At 40.2% G+C, this 21,559-nt stretch overlaps 1 protein-coding gene across 2 annotated transcripts; it reads left to right on the top strand.

The window, feature by feature from the left end:
* The first annotated feature begins 9,812 nt into the window (after positions 1 to 9,812).
* On the top strand, positions 9,813 to 20,795 carry ZBTB8A (zinc finger and BTB domain containing 8A). 2 transcript variants are annotated; one of them, XM_047085408.1, is made up of 3 exons: positions 9,813 to 10,635; positions 14,154 to 14,323; positions 20,463 to 20,795. In XM_047085408.1, the coding sequence occupies exons 1-3, from the start codon at positions 9,813 to 9,815 to the stop codon at positions 20,793 to 20,795; spliced, it is 1,326 nt and encodes a 441-aa protein (XP_046941364.1). The 2 variants fall into 2 exon arrangements, with proteins under 2 accessions (XP_046941364.1, XP_046941365.1); XM_047085409.1 differs by having other exon boundaries at positions 20,644 to 20,673.
* The last annotated feature ends 764 nt before the right edge of the window (positions 20,796 to 21,559 follow it).

Genomic DNA, 21,559 nt, shown 5'->3' with positions numbered 1-21,559 from the left:
TCCCCCTGCTCCTGCTCTGTCTCTGTCTCTGTCTCTCTCTCAAAAATAAATACGTTAAAAAACATTTTTTTAAAAGAAATGCTGCACTAATAATTAGAAGAAGTGATCAAAGAATTCAGAACCTTCAGAAATAACTTATAAAGCGAGATTCTCTGGTTACAAGTAAAAGGAAAGCCAACTCATGCTGGCTTAAGGAAAATGACATTTATTGGGACAGGTAACTGGAAAGTCCAAGGATAGATATAGCTTAAGGCATTGCTGGGACTAGGACTGGGGTTGGCAAAAAGCAGCCTGTGGCTATTTCTGTAAATAAAGCTTTATTAGAACACTACCCTACCCATTGCTTCTCCTGTTGCCTATGGCTGCTTTTGTGCCACAGTGGCAGAAGTGAGTAATATAGTGGTGAAGCTGAGGAGTTGTGAGAGAGAGCCCCACTATGATGTGTGGGTTTCCCGCCCCAAATCAAGCAATTCTCCAAGACTAATCCAACTCCGTTCTGACACTGTCTACCTGGAGACAGCATCAGATTCACAGGTTAAGGGCTCAGTCCCGCGAGATGGCCCCCACATCAGATGCCCATCACTAGTCCAGGTTGTTACCTGTGCTTCTGACTGACTGGAGGACCCCCTCCTTGGGTTCGAATAGTTTGCTAGAGTGGCTCACAGAACTAAGGAAACCAGTTTACTCACCAGATTACCAGTTTATTACAAAAGATATTAAAGGATACAGGTGAATAGCCAGATGAAGAGATACATAGGGCAAGGTTCCAAATGCAAGAACTTCTTTCCCATGGAGCTTGGGGCCAACAAGTGGATGCATTCTGGTTCACCAACCTGGAAGCTCTCAGGACCCTGTCCTTTCGGGGTTTTATGGATGCTTCATTACATAGATGTGATTGATTAAATCATTGGCTGTTGGTGCTTGATTCAATTTCCAGCCCCTCCCCTCTTTCCCAGAAGTCATGGGGAGGGACTGAAAGTTCCAAACCTCTAGTCTAATTAATCTAATGTAATGGTTGGTTCTCCTGGCACAACCCCCCCACCATCTTAGGGAACTTCCAAGAGTCACCTCATTAACATAAACTCAGCTGTTGTTGAAAGGGTTTTTTTTTGTGAATAGCAAGACACCCGTGGCACTTTTATGGCTCTGAAGTGATTTCGGGAACTGAGGATAAAAGACCAAATATGAGAACAAAACATGCTCTTGGGGACGCCTGGGTGGTTTAGTTGGTTAAGCCTCCAACTCTTGATTTCATCTCAGGTCATGATCACGGTTTGTGAGATTGAGCCCTGCGTCTGGCTCTGCACTGACAGCGTGGAGCCTGCTTGGGATTCTCTCTCCCTCTGTCTCTGCCCCTCCCCATTCATGTACATGCTCTCTCTCTCTCTCTCCCTCTCTCTCAAAATAAATAAATCAACATTTTTTTAAAAGATGCTTTTATTGCTCTTATTGCTTAGGAAATTACAAGGGTTTGGGAAGCAATGAGCCAGGGACCATTGGCAAAGTCAAAAACATATATTTCCACAAACCCTGAAATATTTCCTGCCTGGCCCTTTACAGAAAAAAAAAAAAAAATTACCAACGTAGGAAACAGAATGATGTCCGTGGGATCTGGCCTTTCTCTGTTTCTCTGCTCTGCTTTCCTCAGCGTTGGCCCTTTCTCATGGAGGCTCTGTCATGGTGGCAGAAAGAACATCTACAATATATAACTCCAGGGTTACATCCTCACGGGAGTGGTCTTCTTTCCAGTTGCTCCAGTAAAAATTCTAGGATTCACTTTGATTGAACCTCCTTTCCTTGCTTTGCTTGGTGTGTCCATCCTCAAGCCAGTAACTGGCCATGGGAATGCAGTGCCCCGATTTGTCAGGTCTAGGTCACAGGTTGACCTCTGGAGTGATGAGTCAAGTCAGTATCTCCCAGACCATAAGAACTGAAAGAGATGAAGGGGTGATCCTCTCAAGAAAAGTTGTGGGAAGCAATTGCCAGAAAAATGAGAAGAGGGAGAAGTCAGAATAGAATAATGAGTAAATGGAAAGGAAGTTGTATAACAGGCTGGTAAACGAAAACATCACTGAAAGAATTAAAATCACAGCTTTTATTTTTAAATTTTTTTTTATTAAAAATATTTTTTTCTAACATTCATTTTTTGAGAGACAGAGAGACAGAGTGCAAGTGGGGGAGGGACAGAGAGCAAGGGAGACACAGAATCCGAAGCAGGCTCCAGGCTCTGAGCTGTCGGCCCAGAGCCTGACACAGGGCTCGAACCCATGGACTGAGAGATCACGATCTGAGCCAAAGTCAGACGCTTAACCAACTGAGCTACCCGGGCCCCCCTAAAATCACAGCTTTTAAAGGGCTGCAGCTTCTTCTGTTAATGCAGAAATAAATATTTTCCCTTTCATCAGTTCATTTAAAATCAAGAGTTTAGATCCACTATATGAAATTACTATTTTTATTGGTCAGAATGGTTAAATCCTGGCAATTTCATGCAGTGTGTGCTGGTTACCTAGGGCTGCTATAACGAAGTACCTCAAACTGGGTTGCTTAAAACAACCAAAATGTATTCTCTCAGTTCTGGAGGCTGGAAGTCAGAAATCAAGGTGTTCCCTCTGAAGGCTCTAGAGGAGACTCCTTCCAGCCTCTGGGGGAGGTATTTCTTGACTAGTATTGCATGACTCCAGTCTCCACCTGTTATTTCACAAGTTTTTTTTTTTCTTCTTTGTATTTATGTGTCCTCTCCTCTTCTTACAAGGACAGGAGACCCTAATCCAGTGACCTTGTCTTAACCAATTATTTCTGCAAAGACCCTATTTCCAAACAAGGTTATATTCTGAGGTTCCAGGTAGACATGAATTGTTTTTTTTTTTTCCAAGTAGACATGAATTTTGAGGGGACAGTATTCAACCCACTAAGTTCACTTAGTATTATTGGAGACTATGCTGAAAAAGCAGAAAATTTGTCTTTTCAAAAGTCTCTGATTTGGTAGAAAAACAAAATTAAAGACTGGGTTAAAGTATCTCAGGAATGCAAAGATAATTCAACACCCAGAAAATGTAATATACTAATTATTGTTGTGGCTTGAATTGTGTTCCCCCCAAAAGATATGTCTAAGTGCCAACCTGCAGTACCTTATTTGGAAATACAGTTGTTGCACAGGTAATCAGTTAAGATGAGGTCATATTGGAGTAGGATGGGCCCTTAATCCTAAATGACTAATGTCCTTTTGTGTCCTTTCGCTCCAGATCAGAGCCTGGAGCCTGCTTCAGATTCTCTGCCCCTCTCCCCGCTCTGTGTGCGTGTCTCTCTCTCTCAAAAATAAACATTAAAAAAAAATTTTTTTTAATAAAAAAAAAAAAGGACTAATGTCTGGGGCTCCTGGCTGGCTCAGTCGGTAGAGCATGTGACTCTTGATCTCGGGGTTGTGAGTTCAAACCCCATGCCAAGCCTAGCGCTTACTTTTAAAAAATGGCTGTAGAAAATGACTAATGTCCTTATAAGAAGACATTGTGAAGATACAAGGAGAGAGCTCCTTGTGAAGACACAGAGACACAGGGAAAAGACAGCCGTGTGAAGATGGAAACAGATTGGGGTTTTGCTGCCACAAACCAAAGAACTCCTGGGGTCACTAGACACTAGGAAGAAGCAAAGAAGGATTCCTCCCTCACACGTTTCAGAGGGATCATGGCGCTGCTGACACCTGGTTTTAGATATCCAGCATCCAGACTGCAAGATAATAAACTTCTGTTGTGTTAAGTCACCCAGTTTATGGTACTTTATTACAATAGCTCCAGGAAACTAATATACAGATTAAGAAAGAAAAAAAAATGGGGCGCCTGGGTGGCGCAGTCGGTTAAGCGTCCGACTTCAGCCAGGTCACGATCTCGCGGTCCGTGAGTTCGAGCCCCGCGTCGGGCTCTGGGCTGATGGCTCAGAGCCTGGAGCCTGTTTCCGATTCTGTGTCTCCCTCTCTCTCTGGCCCTCCCCCGTTCATGCTCTGTCTCTCTCTGTCCCAAAAATAAATAAACGTTAAAAAAAAAAAAAAAGAAAGAAAAAAAAACATGTAAATACCACATATGCGTTTATAAAATTTAGCACCCATTTATGATAAAAATTTTTAGCAAGTTGGAAACAAAAGGGTAACCATCAAACACCTATACTAAACATCAGTCTTAATGCTGAAATTTTAGGAGCATTTCCATTTAGTCAATATAAATAAATCTGAAAAAAATATGCAAGATCTTAATAAAGAAAATAAGGGGGAGCTCCTGGGTGACTCAATCGGTTAAGCGTTCGACTTTGGCTCAGGTCATAATCTCACGGTTCGTGAATTCAAGCCCTGAGTCGGGCTCTGTGCTGACAGTTCAGAGCCTGGAGCCTGTTTCAGATTCTGTGTCTCCCTCTCTTTCTTCCCCTCCCCTCCCCTGCTTGCTCTCTCTTTCTCTGTCTCTCAAAAATAAATAAACATTAAAAAAAAAAGAAAAAAGAAGGAAACATTACTGAAGAATACAAAAAAAGGCCTAAATAAATGGAGAATTATACTATGTTCCTGGATGATAAGACTCAATATCATAAAGATGTGAGTTTTCCCATAATCTATAAATTCAATTCCAAAATAAATGCTTATAGGATTTTTTTTTTAAGTGAAACTTGATAAACTTACCCTAATATTTACATGGAAGTAGAAAGAGACACTTTTTTTTTTTAATGTTATTTGATGAATTAGGTGGGGGAATTCATTTTAAAGTTTTGGCAATTAATACTGTGAAGTATTACTGCAGAGATAGACAAATAGACCAACTGAACTGAACAAAGAGCTCAGAAATAGATCCATGAATTTATGTAAACTAAATGTATAACAGACATAGTATTACAAATTAATGGGGAAAGGATAGACTATTCAATAAATAGTGCCAGAAAAATTGGTTACCTGAATGAAAAAAATTAGAATACCACATGCAAAATAAATAGTAGATTAAAGCCTTAAAAGTGAAGAACAGAACTTTAAAAAATATCTTTATGTCCTTGAAACAGGAATTTTTTTTCTTTTTTCTTTTCTTTTTTCTTTTCTTTTTTTGAGAGAGAGCATGCATGGGAGGGACAGAAAGAGAGAGAGAGAATCCTACGCAGGATTGCACTATCAGCGGGGAGCCTGACTCGGGGCTCGAACCCATGAACTGTGAGATCATGACCTGAGCCGAAATTAAGAGACGCTTAACCGACTGAGCCACCCAGGTGCCCCTAAAAGCTTCTTTTTAATGAAAACCACCTTAAGTGAAGTTAAAAAGTCAAACCACAGACTGGGAGAAGATACTTGCAAAGCATATAGCTGATGAAGGATTAGTATGTTGGCTATTTAAAGGATATCTATAAATAAATAAAAAAAAGACAACCCAACTTGAAAAATAAGAAAGGTTATTGTGTAGATAGTATTATTGCCCCTGTTCAATATTCACACCCTTTGCTGTGTGACTTCACAGTTCTTCCCACTCACGCAGCAGGAGATATTTCTTCCCTTGACTTTAGATTTGGCCATGGCATTTGCTTTAGACTATTAGAATTTGGTAGATGTAACAGTGTGCCACTTGCGAGCCTAAGCCATAAGAGGTCTCATATATTTCCACTTGGTCTTTTGTACCTTTGCCATTATCACGAGATGAAATTGGCCAAGCCAGCCAACTGGTTCCAGGAGGAAGGTATGAGACCATGTAATAACACAACTAACCTGGACAAGCTGCCTAAATCAGCTGACTCCTAGGTATGTGAGTGGACCCAGGCAAGATCACAGAGCTGCCCTGACAAGTCCAGCCTAAATTAGCCAACCCACAGGCATGTGAGCTAAATAAATACTTACCGTATGGCATTGTTTTTTGTAGTTAGTTGTTATACAGTGTTAGTTAACAACACTGTAATGAGCAAGAAATTCTCCGGCTCACAGTCAATAAACATTAATTGTACGATCCACACAAATAAAAGCAATGACATACCATTGCATATTTGAAAGATTGACCAAATTAAAAAGTATAATACTAAGTTCTGACAGAAATGAGAAGTAGTAATTGATATATACCGTTAATGGGAGTGACAGGGCTCTGGCCATTGCGTTGCAAGTGTAAGTCCCCTGGGTGAGGCATCCAGGAAAGCCATTCCACACAGCCCCCGCCCCGATTAAAAAAAGAAGACAAACTGGGCTGGTAATTGTCTTTTGTCTTTTCTTCTCCCTGCCAGGAATGTGGACATCAGGCTGGAGATGGGGCAGCCGCTATCTTGCAACATGAGGTGTTTTAATTTCATTGATTATATTTTCCATATATTAAATCCATTTGGTTCCCCCTCAAACCTACCTCTTCTTCCCGCCCCTCCCCCCACTGGTTTCTTTTTTTGTGGATAATAATAAAAGTAAAAGGAGAATGGCTAACATTTATGAAGTACTTTTTACATGTCCAACATATAATTTGGAGTGCTCTGTGTACCTCAGCTCATTCAACCCTCACAATAATCCTATGAAAGAAGTGCTATTTTTTGTTCCATTTTACAGGTTAGGAAATGGGTACAGAGGTTAAATAAATTGCCTGGGTTCATACAGCTATTAAGTGGAGCCAGAATTCCAAATCCAGCTACCCGGCTCTAGCATCTATGCTCATGACTATTTGCTACTTTTTATTCTCTTTTATCTCTTCGACCGTCTTAAACGCGCTTATTTAATAGTCTCTTGGGTTTTTATTTTCTAAAATTGTTGGCGTTCCTATTCTCCTGTTTGTTCTACCTGCTGCTGATTCTTTATAAAGATTGATTCCCTTGTATGTTTTAACATTTTTGATTCATTCATTCAGCAACACTGATTGAGCACGTATCGTGTGGAGCTGGGGATACATAAGTAAAGCAGGCCAAGTCTCTGCTCTCTTGCCTTAAATTCTAGTAGGAGAAAACAGTAAACAAGGGGACAGAGAACAGAAGGGAGTGATTATATAGGATGGTAAAGGAAAGATCTCTGATAAGGTGACATTTGAAAAGAGACCTGAAAATGTGAGAATGTGAGCTATGTGTATATCTGGGAGAAGAATCCCCAAGCAGATAGAATGGCCAAGACAAGGGCTGCACGGCAGGAACATGCCTTGAATGTTCAGGAATGGGCAGAGGCCTGTGTAGCTGGAATGTGGCATGTGAGGGACAGAGCAGAGCAGATGAGGGCAGAGAGACACCTGGACGCGTGAGGTGCCCATCACGCAGGGCCTTTGAGGTCATAACTTTGAGGCTGGATGGTGGGGGGGCCTTTGGAGGCTTTTTTGTGAGTCATAAGCTCAGAGATGGTATTTAAAACTATGAGACCAGATGGGCTCACCCAGAGAATAGTGTTAAGTAGAGAAGAGGTCTGAGCCCTGAGGCCTGGGACCTTCCAGCTGTAGGGGAGGAAAATTTTTCTTTGACCATCTTCCTGGCTGGGTCTGGAAGTTAAACTGACAAAAGCAAGTTAACACGAGGAACGCAAACAAATTACTTAATGTAAGTTTTACATGACCCAGAAGCCTTCATAAGGAAATGAAGACCGGAAGAAACAGACAGTATATTTTTATGCTAGGTTGGATGAAGAGCGGACAGGACAGTCATGGAGGAATATGGTAGGTCAAGGAGTAGGAGATAAATTTAGTAAGTGGGGGAAACTCGCCAAAGCCTGTTTGTTCACATTCTTTTCAGCGTCCCTTTGTTTTCTGAGATAAGGAATCTCTTTCTTCTGGGTATAGGGAGGGCACCTCTCACAGTAGGGTTATTTTAGTTGCAGGGGAGAAGGGAGGGGGGTGTCAGAGTGACCTTTCTGCTTCTGCTGTTTTCCCAAACTTCTTTAGTTCAAAATATTCAATACACCAAGGTGCCATATTTTAGGGTAGCGTGTCCGGAATCCCCCAGCACTGAGAGATTAGGAAAATGAACACCCAGCAAAGGAGACTGAGAAGGAGTAGCTGATAGAAGAACCATGGAGGAGTTGGTGTCCCAGCATCAAGTGAAGAAAGTGTTTGAGGATGAAGAGGAGGACCCACTGCCTCAGTAAAATGAGGACAAAGGAATGGCCGTTGGATTTGACATGCAAGTTACTAATGAGCTTTTTAAAAATGATTTTGAGGGGCGCCTGGGTGGCGCAGTCGGTTGGGCGTCCGACTTCAGCCAGGTCACGATCTCGCGGTCCGGGAGTTCGAGCCCCGCGTCGGGCTCTGGGCTGATGGCTCAGAGCCTGGAGCCTGTTTCCGATTCTGTGTCTCCCTCTCTCTCTGCCCCTCCCCCGTTCATGCTCTGTCTCTCTCTGTCCCAAAAATAAATAAACGTTGAAAAAAAAAAAAAATTAAAAAAAAAATGATTTTGATGGATCGGGATGAAACCTGATAGAGAACAGAAGTGAAGACGGCAAGTGAAAAGAGCAAACCAAAACACGCTTTCAATGAATTTTGTGTGAAGGGAGCAGGGAAATGAGTAGTAAGCTGGGCACCCGGCTGGCTCAGCCAGTAGGGCATAGGACTCTTGATCGACTCTTGATCGCAGGGTCATGGGTTCGAGCCCCATGTGTGGTGTAGAGTTTACTTAAAACAAAATTTAAAACCATTATAGAGAAATGAGTAGTAGCCAGAGGTGGATTGTGAAACCAAGGGAGGTTTTGTTTGCTTGTTTCTTTTTAAGATAAGAGGTATTAGGCACCATGACGATCCAATATTGGAAACTATCCCAAGGGAATGACTTTGAGTTCAGCATAAGCAGAGCTTACTTCCCACCTGGCTTGGTTCCTGAGAGCACCCCTCCTGAGCGGTTTTGCATTTACTTCTGCCAGGCGCCCAACGGGCCCTACCAGCCCAGGACTAATTTTCACATTAAAATTTCACCTTGTGGTTTGCCACACCAAACAGGTAAAATCAATTTGGATTCCAGAACCTCAAAAAGCAAAGGGTTGGGGGTGCCTGGGTGGCTCAGTCGGTTAAATGTCTGACTTGGATTTAGGTCATGATCTTGAGGTTCGTGAGTTTGAGCCCTGCGTCGGGCTCTGTGCTGACACCTCAGAGCCTGGAGCCTGCTTTGGATTCTGTGTCTGTCTTTTCTCTCTTCCCTTCCCCTGCTCTCTGTCTCTCAAACATTAAAAAAAATTGAAAAGCAAAAGGTTTGATATCTCACCTAGGTACTTTTTTTTCCCCCAGTCCCACAAAGACAAACTTTCTTTGTTTTTTTTGCCAGGGATTTATGGGCAAAGTTTACTAGTATTTCTTCATTGAGGTTGTGGTCCTTAGAGGGTTCCTACTTGTTACTTATCAAAACCCGAGCCCATAGATCACCATTTTGCTGGAGGCTGTAATCTTTCCCCTCATTCTTCCCCTGGCTAATTCCTGTTCACCTTTGAGGTCCCAGCCTAAAGATTACTTCTCAGGGAGGTGTTCCCAACCCTCTCCATCCCAATCTCGACTGACTTACTCTTCTACTCACAACATTGTCTTTCTGTCTTTGCCCTTGGCAAGTCATTTGTGACTTCACGTGAGTGTTTGCTTAGTTCCTGGTCCCCCTCTAGACTGAACACTGCATGAACCCAGGAAGCAAGCCTGTTCAGTTCAGCACATAGCAGAAAGCCTGATTCATAGAGGATACTCAGTAAAGGTTGGTGACTGAACAAATAATTGTCCCCGAATCACGTAACTAATAGCACAGTACTAAGTAATCTCCTGTGTTTTGGAGACTGTATTCTCTAAGAAAGTGTTTTTCAGTGGAAACAAGAGAGAGGTTTCTGATGGCTATTTCAGTCGCCTGTGTCATTTCGGTTAACCACGTGTCTTTTTCCCTCCAGCATGGAGATCTCCTCTCACCAGTCCCACCTCCTGCAACAACTGAACGAGCAGCGCAGGCAAGATGTCTTTTGTGATTGCAGCATTCTGGTTGAAGGGAAGGTCTTCAAAGCACATCGAAATGTATTATTTGCTAGCAGCGGCTATTTCAAAATGCTTCTTTCTCAGAATTCAAAGGAGACCAGTCAACCCACTACAGCTACATTTCAGGCTTTCTCCCCCGACACTTTTACGGTTATCCTGGACTTCGTCTATTCTGGCAAACTCTCTCTTACTGGTCAGAATGTCATAGAAGTGATGTCAGCTGCTAGCTTCCTTCAGATGACTGATGTCATTAGTGTATGTAAGACCTTTATTAAATCTTCACTAGATATTAGCGAGAAAGAAAAAGATCGCTATTTCAGTCTCTCCGATAAAGATGCTAATTCTAACGGTATAGAACGTTCCTCCTTTTATAGTGGTAGCTGGCAAGAAGAAAGCGGTTCTCCACATTCTCACCTAAGCCCAGATCAAGGAACGGGTATAATAAGTGGGAAATCTTGGAGCAAGTATAATTACCATCCAGCCTCCCAAAGGAACACCCAACAACCTTTGGCCAAGCATGAACAAAGGAAAGATTCCATTAAAAAGTCCAAACATTGGAGGTTGTCACAGCCTTCTGAAGTTGCTCATTATAAGTCTAGCAAACGAGAAGCTCGGACATCGGATTCTTCCGGCCACATTTCCCAGTCGGAAGAACAAGCACAAGTTGATGCTGACATGGACTCTACTCCTGTTGGCTATCCGTATGGTCCAGGATCTGATGTCACATCCAGAAGCTTTCCAGGTACCCCAAAAAAGCATCAGTCCTCTCAATGAGTTTCTAAGACTCCTATCCAAATCAGTCCTATCTCAACATGCCCTTACTTTGAAGTGTTACAGGCAGTTAAACCAAGAGGTTTTTTTTAAGTCCTACTTCTCTAATGAAATTTATTGTATAAGACATAAATTTAAATTTTTAACTAAAAATAATATTGGCTAAATTTGAGAATAGTCAAAACTTAACAGACTTCCGAGGTGCAAAGCCCAAGATTTCCAAACCTGTGTCAACAGATGATTAGATCACTGTTAAGTGTTTAAAGCTCTCTTCTAAATGGTTTAAATCCCTAAGGGGCATAGCTTCACTTTAAATAGGTTATTTTTTTTCTGAGTATTCACTCGGGAGGAGTACTTTTATAGAGAAAAGTTAAACAGAGCAACCATGTGAACTTACAAAGGTTCACAGACCCAAGACCTACCAGAAATGAAACTACATCTGATTTTATTGAGATATAAATACATAATTTAAAAAAAAACAAACTTAACACACAACCCATAACATTGACACTGTAATCCTATATGCAACAATAATATGAGACATCTCATTTTTATGATAGTAGTAAAATGCAGAAAGATTATTATGTAGGTTGTTGGTTTCAGTAATTCTCCCCTCCCTGCCATAGAGAACAGGGATTAGAAATGCATGTCATTTTTTTTATGTTTATTTGTTTTTGAGAGAGAGAGACAGACTGTGAGTAAGGGAGGGACACAGAGAGAGGGACACAGCATCAGAAGCAGGTTCCAGGCTCTGAGCTGTCAGCACAGAGCCCGACATGGGGCTCGAACCCATGAACTGTGGGATCATGACCTGAGCCAAAGTCAGAAGCTCAACTGACTGAGCCACCCAGATGCCCCAGAAATGCATGTCATAATCAGGCAGCAAATCAATTAATCAAGTAGCAAATTTGTTTAATAGTTTACGTGTGAATTTAAAGGAAAATCATAAGATGAAACTCCTACTGATTATAAGATTCAGATTATATATTTAAATTTTTTTTTAATTTAGGAAAATTTCAAACATATAAAAAAGTAAAGAGAATAGCATAATTCACCTCCATGTACCCCATTACCCAGTCTGAACAACTTCCGACTCATGGTCAATCTTGTTTCATCTGGATCACTACTTCTCACCCTTCCCTTTAGTATTATTTTTTTAAGTTTATTTATTTTGAGAGTGCGAGAGAGAGAGAGAAAGCCTGAGTGGGGGCGAGGCAGAGAGAGAGGGAGAGAGAGAATCTCAAGCAGGCTCTAATGCAGGACTTGATCTCACAAACAAACCATGAGATCACGACCTGAGCCGAAATCAAGAGCCAGACACTTAACTGACTAAGCCACCTAAGCATCCCTCCCTTTATTATTTTTAAGCAAATATAACACAGCATAAGTTTTCATCTGTAAATATTTCAGAAAGTGTCCCTAAAATATAGTCTTTTAAAAAAACCCACTACAATACTATAATTGTACCTAAACAAAATTAACAGTTTCTTAACATCAGTAAATAGCCAGTCAGTATTCACATTTCCTGGGTTGTCACATAAAATTTTAAAAATAATTCGGTTGTGGGTGCTTGGGTGGCTCAGTGGTTAAGCATCCGACTCTTGATTTCAGCTCAGGTCATTTTCTCACGGTTTGTGGGTTCCAGCCCTGCATCATCAGGTTCAATGCTGACAACACGGAGCCTGCTTGAGATTCTCTGTCCCTTTGTCTCTGCCTCTCCCCCATGCTCACTCACATGCACATTCTTTCTCTAAATACATAAATAAACTTTAAAAAAAACCAATTCAGTTGTAGATAAGATACCTTAAAATAATAGGCAACCAAGGGGCGCCTGGGTGGCTCTGTTGGTTGAACGTCTGACTGGCTCAGGTCACGATCTCAAGGTTCGTGAGTTCAAGCCCTGCATTGGGCTCACTGCTGCCCGTGCAGAGCCCGCTTCTGATCCTCTGACCCCTTCTCTCTGCCCCTCCCCTGCTCGCTCGCTTTCTCTCGAAAAGAAACATTAAAAAAAATAATAGGCAACCGGATTGATCTTTACTAACCACATTTTTCTGTAGTACTAACCTGAAAAGACATGAAATTCTATCCTATTACAGAGCTTACTAAACGTCCTGCTGAGCTCTGACCATTGACCAAGGCATACTGGTAACAGAGCAAAAATGAGAAATCTCTATTGAGTTTTAAAACAGCAAAAGACTGATCTTTTCTCTGTTTATGCTCTGTACTTCTGTAATTCTAGGCTATGTTAACCTAACTTCAGTAATGAACAGCTGAATTTAACAGCTATTAAATTGATGAAATTTGCCTCCAATCATAACTAACATCTTGAATACATATGAGTTTTATTTATTTTTTTAAAGTTTATATATATATGTATATATATGTTTTTGTTTTGTTTTGTTTTGCTTTTAGTAATCTCTATGCCCCACATGGGGCTTGAACTCATGACCCCGAGATCAAGAGTTGCATGCTCTACTGACTAAGCCATCCAGGCACCCCTTGAATACAGTTTTTATTAAAAACATTTTTTTTTAAATATTTATTTATTTTTTAAGAGAGAGAGAGAGACAGAGTGCCAGCAGGGGAGGGACAGAGAGGGGGAGACACAGAATCCAAAGCAGGCTCCAGGCTCTGAGCCGTCAGGACAGAACCCAACACAGGGCTCAAACCCACAAACTGTGAGATCATGACCTGAGCTGAAGTGAGATGCTCAACTGACTGAGCCACTCAGGCGCCCTTTTTTTTCGTTTTTCTTTTGAATACATGAGTTTTAAAACAAAAAATTAAATATCCTTGTCATTTTTTCACCTTTAAAAGTACTACAAGTGTATGAAAAGAAAAGGCAAGAGGATAAAAATAGGTAAATAAAAAAGTCACTTAAAAGCTATAATATTAAATACTTTTACTTCGGATTGTATCTCCAGTTTTAAAATCCAGCACCACCTTTTGACATTTCAAATCTAGTGACTCTATAACACTGAGTAGAAAGATAAGGGTGAGAGTCAGTTAACCCTGACTTTGTAAATATATCAAATACTGAAGTTACAGTTCTGGACTCAGGATCACATTAATGATCTAGTCTTAATAAAATTTCTTTCTTGGGGCGCCTGGATGGTTCAGTTAAGCGGCCCACTGACTCCTGATTTCCGTTCAGGTCACGATCCCGGGGTCATGGGATAGAGCCCCGAGTCCAGCTCCGTGCTAAGTGTGGAGGCTGCTTGAGATTCTCTCTCTCCCTCTCCCTCTGCCTCTCCCCTGCTTGCTTGCACTCTCTCTCTCTCTCTCTCTCTCTCTCTCTCTCTCTCTCTCAAAATAAAAAAATTAAAATAAAAAAAAGGAAAAATAAATAAAAGAAATAAATGCAATTTCTTCCTTCTCCTTTTCTCCTGCCTTTCGAAGACGGGACTCACCAACTCCTTTGGGATTCTTCGTGTTATACAATTGTTATGATGAACTTTCCAGTAATTTAATCAAATTGTCTCCTGACAGATGATCTGCCCAGGATGCGGTTCAAGTGCCCGTACTGCACACACGTGGTGAAGCGGAAAGCAGACCTCAAGCGCCACCTTCGCTGCCATACGGGAGAAAGGCCCTATCCGTGTCAAGCTTGTGGGAAAAGATTTAGCAGGCTGGACCATCTAAGTAGCCATTTCCGAACAGTATGTATATAATTTTTCATCATCTTACTTCTTAAGAAATGTGTGCATTTATCTGCTTTAGGATTTACTAAATCTCATTTACTGCGGGACATCTTTTCATACAACTCTACCATATTGGAAATGTTTCCAACTTAATGGTTTTCCTTTACACGTGATGCATAATTTAATATATAATATATATACATTTTTTTATTCTCCTTTGAGACCTTGAAGTAAGAGATATTCTTTTGAATATCCGTTTTACTTTTTTGTTTTTTATTTATATTTTGGAATATATATTATAATTCATTTAAAATCTAATATGTTTTTGTATACTGGTCTTTTCAAGAGCCGAAGACAATGTAAACCAAAGATATTTGAATGTCTAGGTCAGAGTCACTACTTCAGGTACTCAGCCTCTGCTAGTGGTTCTTGAATCCTTTTCTGAAAGGATCTCAGTCTAGTTTCTACTGTTCAACCTCTGTCCACTATACTCCCTTTTTAGTCTCTCTCTAGTTTATCTGTAGTCTCCTCAAGGAAGGGAGCAAGGTGGGAGATTGAGCCACTTCCAGCCAGGGACAGGATTGTCAGCAGTCAGAAATCTCAGGGAATTTGCTGTTCAGTGCTCTGGTGGGTTAATAAGGTAAGGACATTGGAAAATTACTCTGCTGTTCATCTTGAGGCAAGAATGTTTTCCAAAATCTGTTGTATTACTCATACTTTTATTCCATTTATATGATCTCCTTTTAGCTTTAAAGGACAGTGGATTGGGGCACCTGAGTGCCTCAGTTGGTTAAGTATCCAACTGGATTTTGGGTCAGGTCATGATCTCACAGTTTGTGAGATTGAGCCCCAAATTGGGCTCTGTGCTGACAGCACAGACCCTGCTTGGGATTCCCTCCCTCTCTTTCTGCCTCTCCCCTGTGCTCACTCTCTCTCTCCCTCGCTCAAAATAAATAAATAAACTTTAAAAAATAATAAATACCGACTTCGGCTCAGGTCATGATCTCGCGGTTCGTGAGTTCAAGCCCCGCATTGGGCTCTGTGCTGACAGCTCAGAACCTGGAGCCTGTTTCAGATTCTGTGTCTCCCTCTCTCTCTCTGACCCTCCCCTGTTCATGCTCTGTCTCTGTCTCAAAAATAAATAAACATTAAAATAAATAAATAAATAAATAAATAAATAAATAAAATAATAAATAAAGGACAGTGGGTCACTTAAGGCAATTTCTTCATGCATTGCTTTATAGTTAGTCAGCAAATATATACTGAGCACCTATGCGCCAGCCCCTTTTCTCAGTGCTAGGTATCCAGCAGTGAGTGAGCAAAACAGACAGAATCTCTACCTTCATTAACCTTATGAAGCTGGTTTTTTAAAATTAAAAACAACCTTTTATTATTTAAAGCAATGAAAAAGTATTAAACAAAGTAAAAATAAGAAAAATAAAATACTTTATTTTCACCACCGAAATATACCTTTCTTAACACTTTATCACATGCATATATATGGGTTGTTTCTAACTAAATTAGATCATACTACTTGTGATATTTTGTAGCCTGCTCTCTTTCGTGAATAATCTACCTTGCCATCTCAGTAAACTTTTATCTGACATCCAGTTCAATTTTGCATTTCCCTGTAGTCTCCCAATACCTTTTATAGCTGGTTTTTCCAAGCCAGTATCCAATTCAGGACCCAGGGATCTCACTGTTAAGTCCCTTAAATATGTTTTTAAGAGAGCATAGTTCTCTCAGCCACCCTTTTTATTTCCATAACACTGACTTACTTGAGATATCAAGATAATTGTTTTATAAAATAACCTACCTCTTGATTTCTCTGCTTGCTTCCACATGGTGTCATTTAGTTTGTTCCTCTCTCCCCCCTGCATTTTCTATAAACTAGAATTTTTATCTAAAGTCTTAATGGATTCAAGAAAAATACTTTCCGGGGCACCTGGGTGGCTCAGTTGGTTGAGCGTCCGACTTCGGCTCAGGTCATGATCTCACAGTCCGTGAGTTCGTGCCCCGCGTCCGGCTCTGTACTGACAGCTTGGAGCCTGGAGCCTGCTTCGCATTCTCCCTCTCTCTCTGCCCCTCCCCCATTCATGCTCTGTCTCTCTCTGTCTCAAGAATAAATAAACGTTAAAAAAAAATTAAAAAAAAAAAAAAAAAGAGGGGCGCCTGGGTGGCTCAGTCGGTTAAGCGTCCGACTTCGGCTCAGGTCACGATCTCGCGGTCCATGAGTTTGAGCCTCGCGTGGGGCTCTGGGCTGACAGCTCAGAGCCTGGAGCCTGCTTCCGATTCTGTGTCTCCCTCTCTCTCTGCCCCTCCCCCATTCATGCTCTGTCTCTCTCTGTCTCAAAAATAAATAAACGTTAAAAAATAATAAAAAAAAAAAAAGATTGGTCACTAAGCTAGGTAATGATACCATGATCCCACCGTTGAGCAGTTAAAGATGCCACCACATGATTAGAAAGGAATCTATGTGGAACTATTTTGGCATTATGCTATATCCATTTCTTCATCAAGCATTCATTTAATGAGATTAACAGCAGTTGATAAACTCTGCCCAAATTATTAATTTTACTTGTGGTATGATTTACTGATTTTATCATTTCTTCTACATTATTAGCTAGAATTCTATAAAGTAAAACCTTCCCTCATCACCTGGAACTACTTGGTTACTTTGACATACAGTTACGACAGGAGAAACGGGATAAATATTTAATTCTTTCCCTTTAATTATCAATTTTCAAAATAAAGAGTTGATTAAATAGCAGTTTCAAATGGTAATATGAGTTTTTTCTGGCTTTATTTTTTTCTAAATAGCATACAGTCTCATGAATTTTCATTGGTTCATTGTGTTTGGGACCACAACAATTATTATTCTTTTTGATACTCAAATTTTCAGTTTTGTCCAGTTGGACGACTTGAAACTGGTTCTTGTGTCCCTTTGTCATAAGTCCATTAAATATTCAAGGTGGCCTTATTCTCTGGCCCCCAAATTTCCCTAGGCTCACCTTGTATTTTCCCTGTCACAAAACTGGAATCAGCCATTTCTCAAAATACCTGTGGGTCCTTTTAATGGGGAATGAAATTAGAAACCAAACTTTGGACACCTGGGGTGCTCATTGTTACTATGGTGTCATTCCCCTTAGATTATTTCAGTGGACAGGGGCACTGTGGTGGCTCAGTCGGCTGAGCGTCTGACTTCGGCTCAGGTCATGATCTCACAGTACGTGAGTTCGAACCCTACATTGGTCTCACTGCTGTCAGCGCAGAGCCCACTTCGGATCCTCTGTCCCCCTCTCCCTCTGCCCCTCCTCTGCTCCTTCTCTCTCTCAAAAATAAATAAACATTAAAAAAAAAAAAGATTATTTTAGTGGACAGAGCTGGAAGATATATGTTTTTAAAATAATGAATTCATGGGGCATCTGGGTGGCTCAGTCTGTTAAGTGTCCGACTTCGGCTCAGGTCATGATCTCACAGTTCGTGGGTTTGAGCCCCGCGTAGGGCTCTGTGCTCACAGCTCGGAGCCTGGAGCCTGCTTCGGGTTCTGTGTCTCCCTCTCTCTCTGCCCCTCCCCAGCTGGTGCTCTGTCTCTCTCTGTGTCTCAAAAATAAATAAAAACATTAAAAAAAAAAGTTAAAAAAAATTAATTCATGATGATATATTCAATTTTAACATAATGTTTTATTTAATTTCTTTGACTTCATAATCATATTGGAATTGAAGGGATGGGGGATGAACATGAATCTGTGCCAGAACTTTCTAACAAAAACAGTACCACATATGATACCCATAACATTACTATTTCAGGAGAAATAAAGGTACACTCAAATTGTGTACTTTCAATGTTTACTGATTAATATGTCAGGAGTTAAGTAGAAAATAATAACTATACTGAGTTGTAGTCCTATACATTTTCTTAGATATTTTACCACACTGCATTAGTTTTCTTGGGGTTTTTGGCCATTTGTGTTTGGTGGTGTACTTCCATAGTGTTCTGATTTTATCTAAATGAATATGCCATAAATATTAATTCAACATTATGATATTAATTATAGTGATTTTTAGAGTAGAACCCATAATCTCTGCTCTGACAGCTATTAAAGAAAGTTATTTAGGGCATGTGGGTGGCTTAGTCAGTTAAGCATCTGACTTCGTCTTAAGTCATGATCTCATGGTTCGTGAGTTCAGGTCCTGCTTCAGGTGAGCCCCACTTCTCTCTCTCTCCCTCTCTCTCTCTCTCTCTCTCTCCCCCTCTCTGCCTCTTGTGGGATTCTCTCACCATCTTTCTCTGCCACTCACTTGCACCCTCTCTCTTTCAAAAATAAATAAAAAAGAAAGAAAGAAATCTGTTTATTAATAAGTATAATTATATAATTACTCATCTTACAACTTTTTTCTAAAGCAACTTCACATGTATTAACTCATTTGGTTCTCACAACCCGAGTTGTATTCCCACTAGTTGTTAAGGAAGGAAGCAGGGATAATAATAGGCTGACACATAGCAGCCTGTGTTGTTTTGACATATGTTGTTGTTTGGACCAATGTCCATTGTGATTTTCAGGCTTCTGTTGTTTGGGTGGTACTTCTACCTTGCTAGTTGCTAGATATTTTGACTATCACCCTGGAAGCAGGTTTATATTGTTTTCAGTTACTTGCTTCAAGATACATGGTTAATAAATGACAAAAGCAGGGCTAGAACCCAAGCCTTCCAGTTTCTGGTCTAGTCCTCTTTCTACAGGATCTTTCATTAATAGAAGTGACAAGAGATCCTTCTATCTAAAAATATGTATCCTGGCTGGCTCAGTCAGTGGAGGATGCAACTCTTGGTCTCAAGGTTGTGGATTTGGGCCCCACGTTGGGTGTAGAGATTACTTAAAGATAAAATTTATATATATATATATATATATATATATATATATATATATACACATATATATACGTATATATATGTATATATATATATATACATATATATACGTATATATATGTATATATATATATACACACACACACACACACACATATATACACACGTATATGTATGTATATGTATATATATATATATTTTTTTTAATGTCTCATTTTTTATTTTTGAGAGAGTGTGGGGGATGGGCAGAGAAAGAGAGAGAGACAGAGGATCCAAAGCGGGCTCTGCACTGATAGCAGAGAGTCTGACGAGGGGTTTGAATTCACAAACGTTGAGATTGTGACCTGAGCTGAAATCGGACACTTAACTGACTCAGTCACCCAGGTGCCCCAGTTTTATTTTTTTTTTTTATTGTTTTAAGTTTATTTATTTATTTTGACAGAACATGAGCAAGCAGGGGAGGGGCAGAGAGAGAGGAAGGGAGAGAGAATCCCAAGCAGGCTCCGTGCTGTCAGTGCAGAGCCCAACTTGGGGCTTGATCTCTCCCAAACTGTGAGATCATCACCTAGGCCAAAATCAAGAGTCAGACATTTAACTGACTAAGCCACCAGGCACCCTGTATATTTTTTATTCTATTTTAAAGAGAATGAGAGACAGAGAGAGAGAGAAAGAATCTTAAGCAGGCTCCATGCTCAGTGTGGAGCCTGATGTGGGGCCCCAATCCCACAACCCTGGGGTCATGACCTGAGCCAAAATCAAGAGTTAGATGCTCAAGCAAATGAGCCACCCAGGTGCCCCAAAGATAAAATCTTTTTTAAAAAAATATTTCGATAAACTTAAATTTGGGACAATATATTTTTCTTTCTCTAGCTGATAATAATAAATTAACACACAAAACAAGAGGTTTCTCCCTCACCAAAATTAAGGTATATAAAGTCCTTAGAATAGTACATGTGATATATTTAGTGTTTGCAATTATTATTATTCTGGAAGGTGTCCCTTGTTACCTTAGATATCAAAATATTGTTGGATTAAGGGATATGTGAAATTATTAAGCATGTGATATTAATCATAAAAATGTTATAGCCATCATTTAGAGAAAGTTGGTATTTATTTGTGACGTCAGTTTATCATCAAAACCTGTGATCTTTTTCTAATAATTAGACCTTAATTTTAATATTAGTGCTTGGTTTTGGACATCTTAAGTTTATGCACTGGTACCGAGATCTCGAACTATGCCGCTTTTGAAAAATCTTTTTTTTTATCGCTATTTAAATCTCTACACAGATTCACCAGGCATGCAAACTAATCTGCAGAAAATGCAAACGCCACGTGACTGATCTAACAGGGCAAGTGGTCCAGGAAGGAACCAGGCGCTACAGACTCTGTAACGAGTGCCTTGCTGAAGTTGGCATAGACAGCCTCCCCATTGATTTGGAAGCTGAACAGCATCTTATGTCCCCATCAGATGGAGATAAGGATTCCAGATGGCACTTGAGTGAAGATGAGAATAGATCATACGTGGAGATTGTAGAGGATGGGTCTGCTGATCTGGTCATACAACAGGTTGATGATAGTGAAGAAGAAGAAGAAAAGGAAATAAAACCCAACATTAGGTAGCTGATGTGTGACCCCACAGAGCTGTGGTGTGTATGCAACTTACATTGACTTCCTGTATCTCTCTTTCCATGGTCAGAGTCTGGTTAACAAATTTATCAGACTGACTTAAAAGTAATGACCTAATATAACTTGCATGCTTTCCAAACAGGTCATTGTATCCATTCTGAACTTTGTTGCCCTAAAATATGTTGCTGCACCGGAAAGGAAGACCTAGCTTGAGTTGGCATGATGGATGAACAATTAATCCTCTTTTTTTTCCCCCTTTTAATACTGGAAGATCTACTTAGCAAACTTTTCTCAAAGAAAATATTTTAAATAAATTTACCACAACCAAACCTTATGTAAGAGAATTTCAAGGTGTTGCAAAAACACAAACTAATGAATACTGAATTTTCACAGGGAACCAGGTAAGAGCACATTTAAGGGTCTGGCACCCAATCTGACTGAACTGATAAGTCTTTCTATTAATTTCAGATCTAAAACAACCTATCATTATCCCAATATGCTACATATTGTTTTAGGATCATGGCAGAAGACAAATCAAAAATGTTTGAAACGATTCATATTTGAATGTTTTGTCATGAAGTTAAAAATTAGTCTTACGTAGTCCGTGTTGTTTCAAAAAAACAAAAACCTAAAGTAAAGGCAGACCAGAGATTACATACAGACCTTATTTTCTAAAGCAGGAACTAATACTGCCTAAAAGTCAAGGTAGTTTGTGAAGATCTGACAGTGTAATCCTCTTCTTCTCTACAGGAGAAAAA

This window comes from Lynx rufus, unplaced genomic scaffold (genome assembly GCF_022079265.1).
Source record: "Lynx rufus isolate CCGP_SWC_20201006 ecotype Redwood Valley unplaced genomic scaffold, mLynRuf1.p SCAF_2, whole genome shotgun sequence".
NCBI lineage: Eukaryota > Metazoa > Chordata > Mammalia > Carnivora > Felidae > Lynx > Lynx rufus.
Note: the sequence above shows the minus strand (reverse complement) of the source record. Positions and strands in the feature narration are given on the sequence as shown.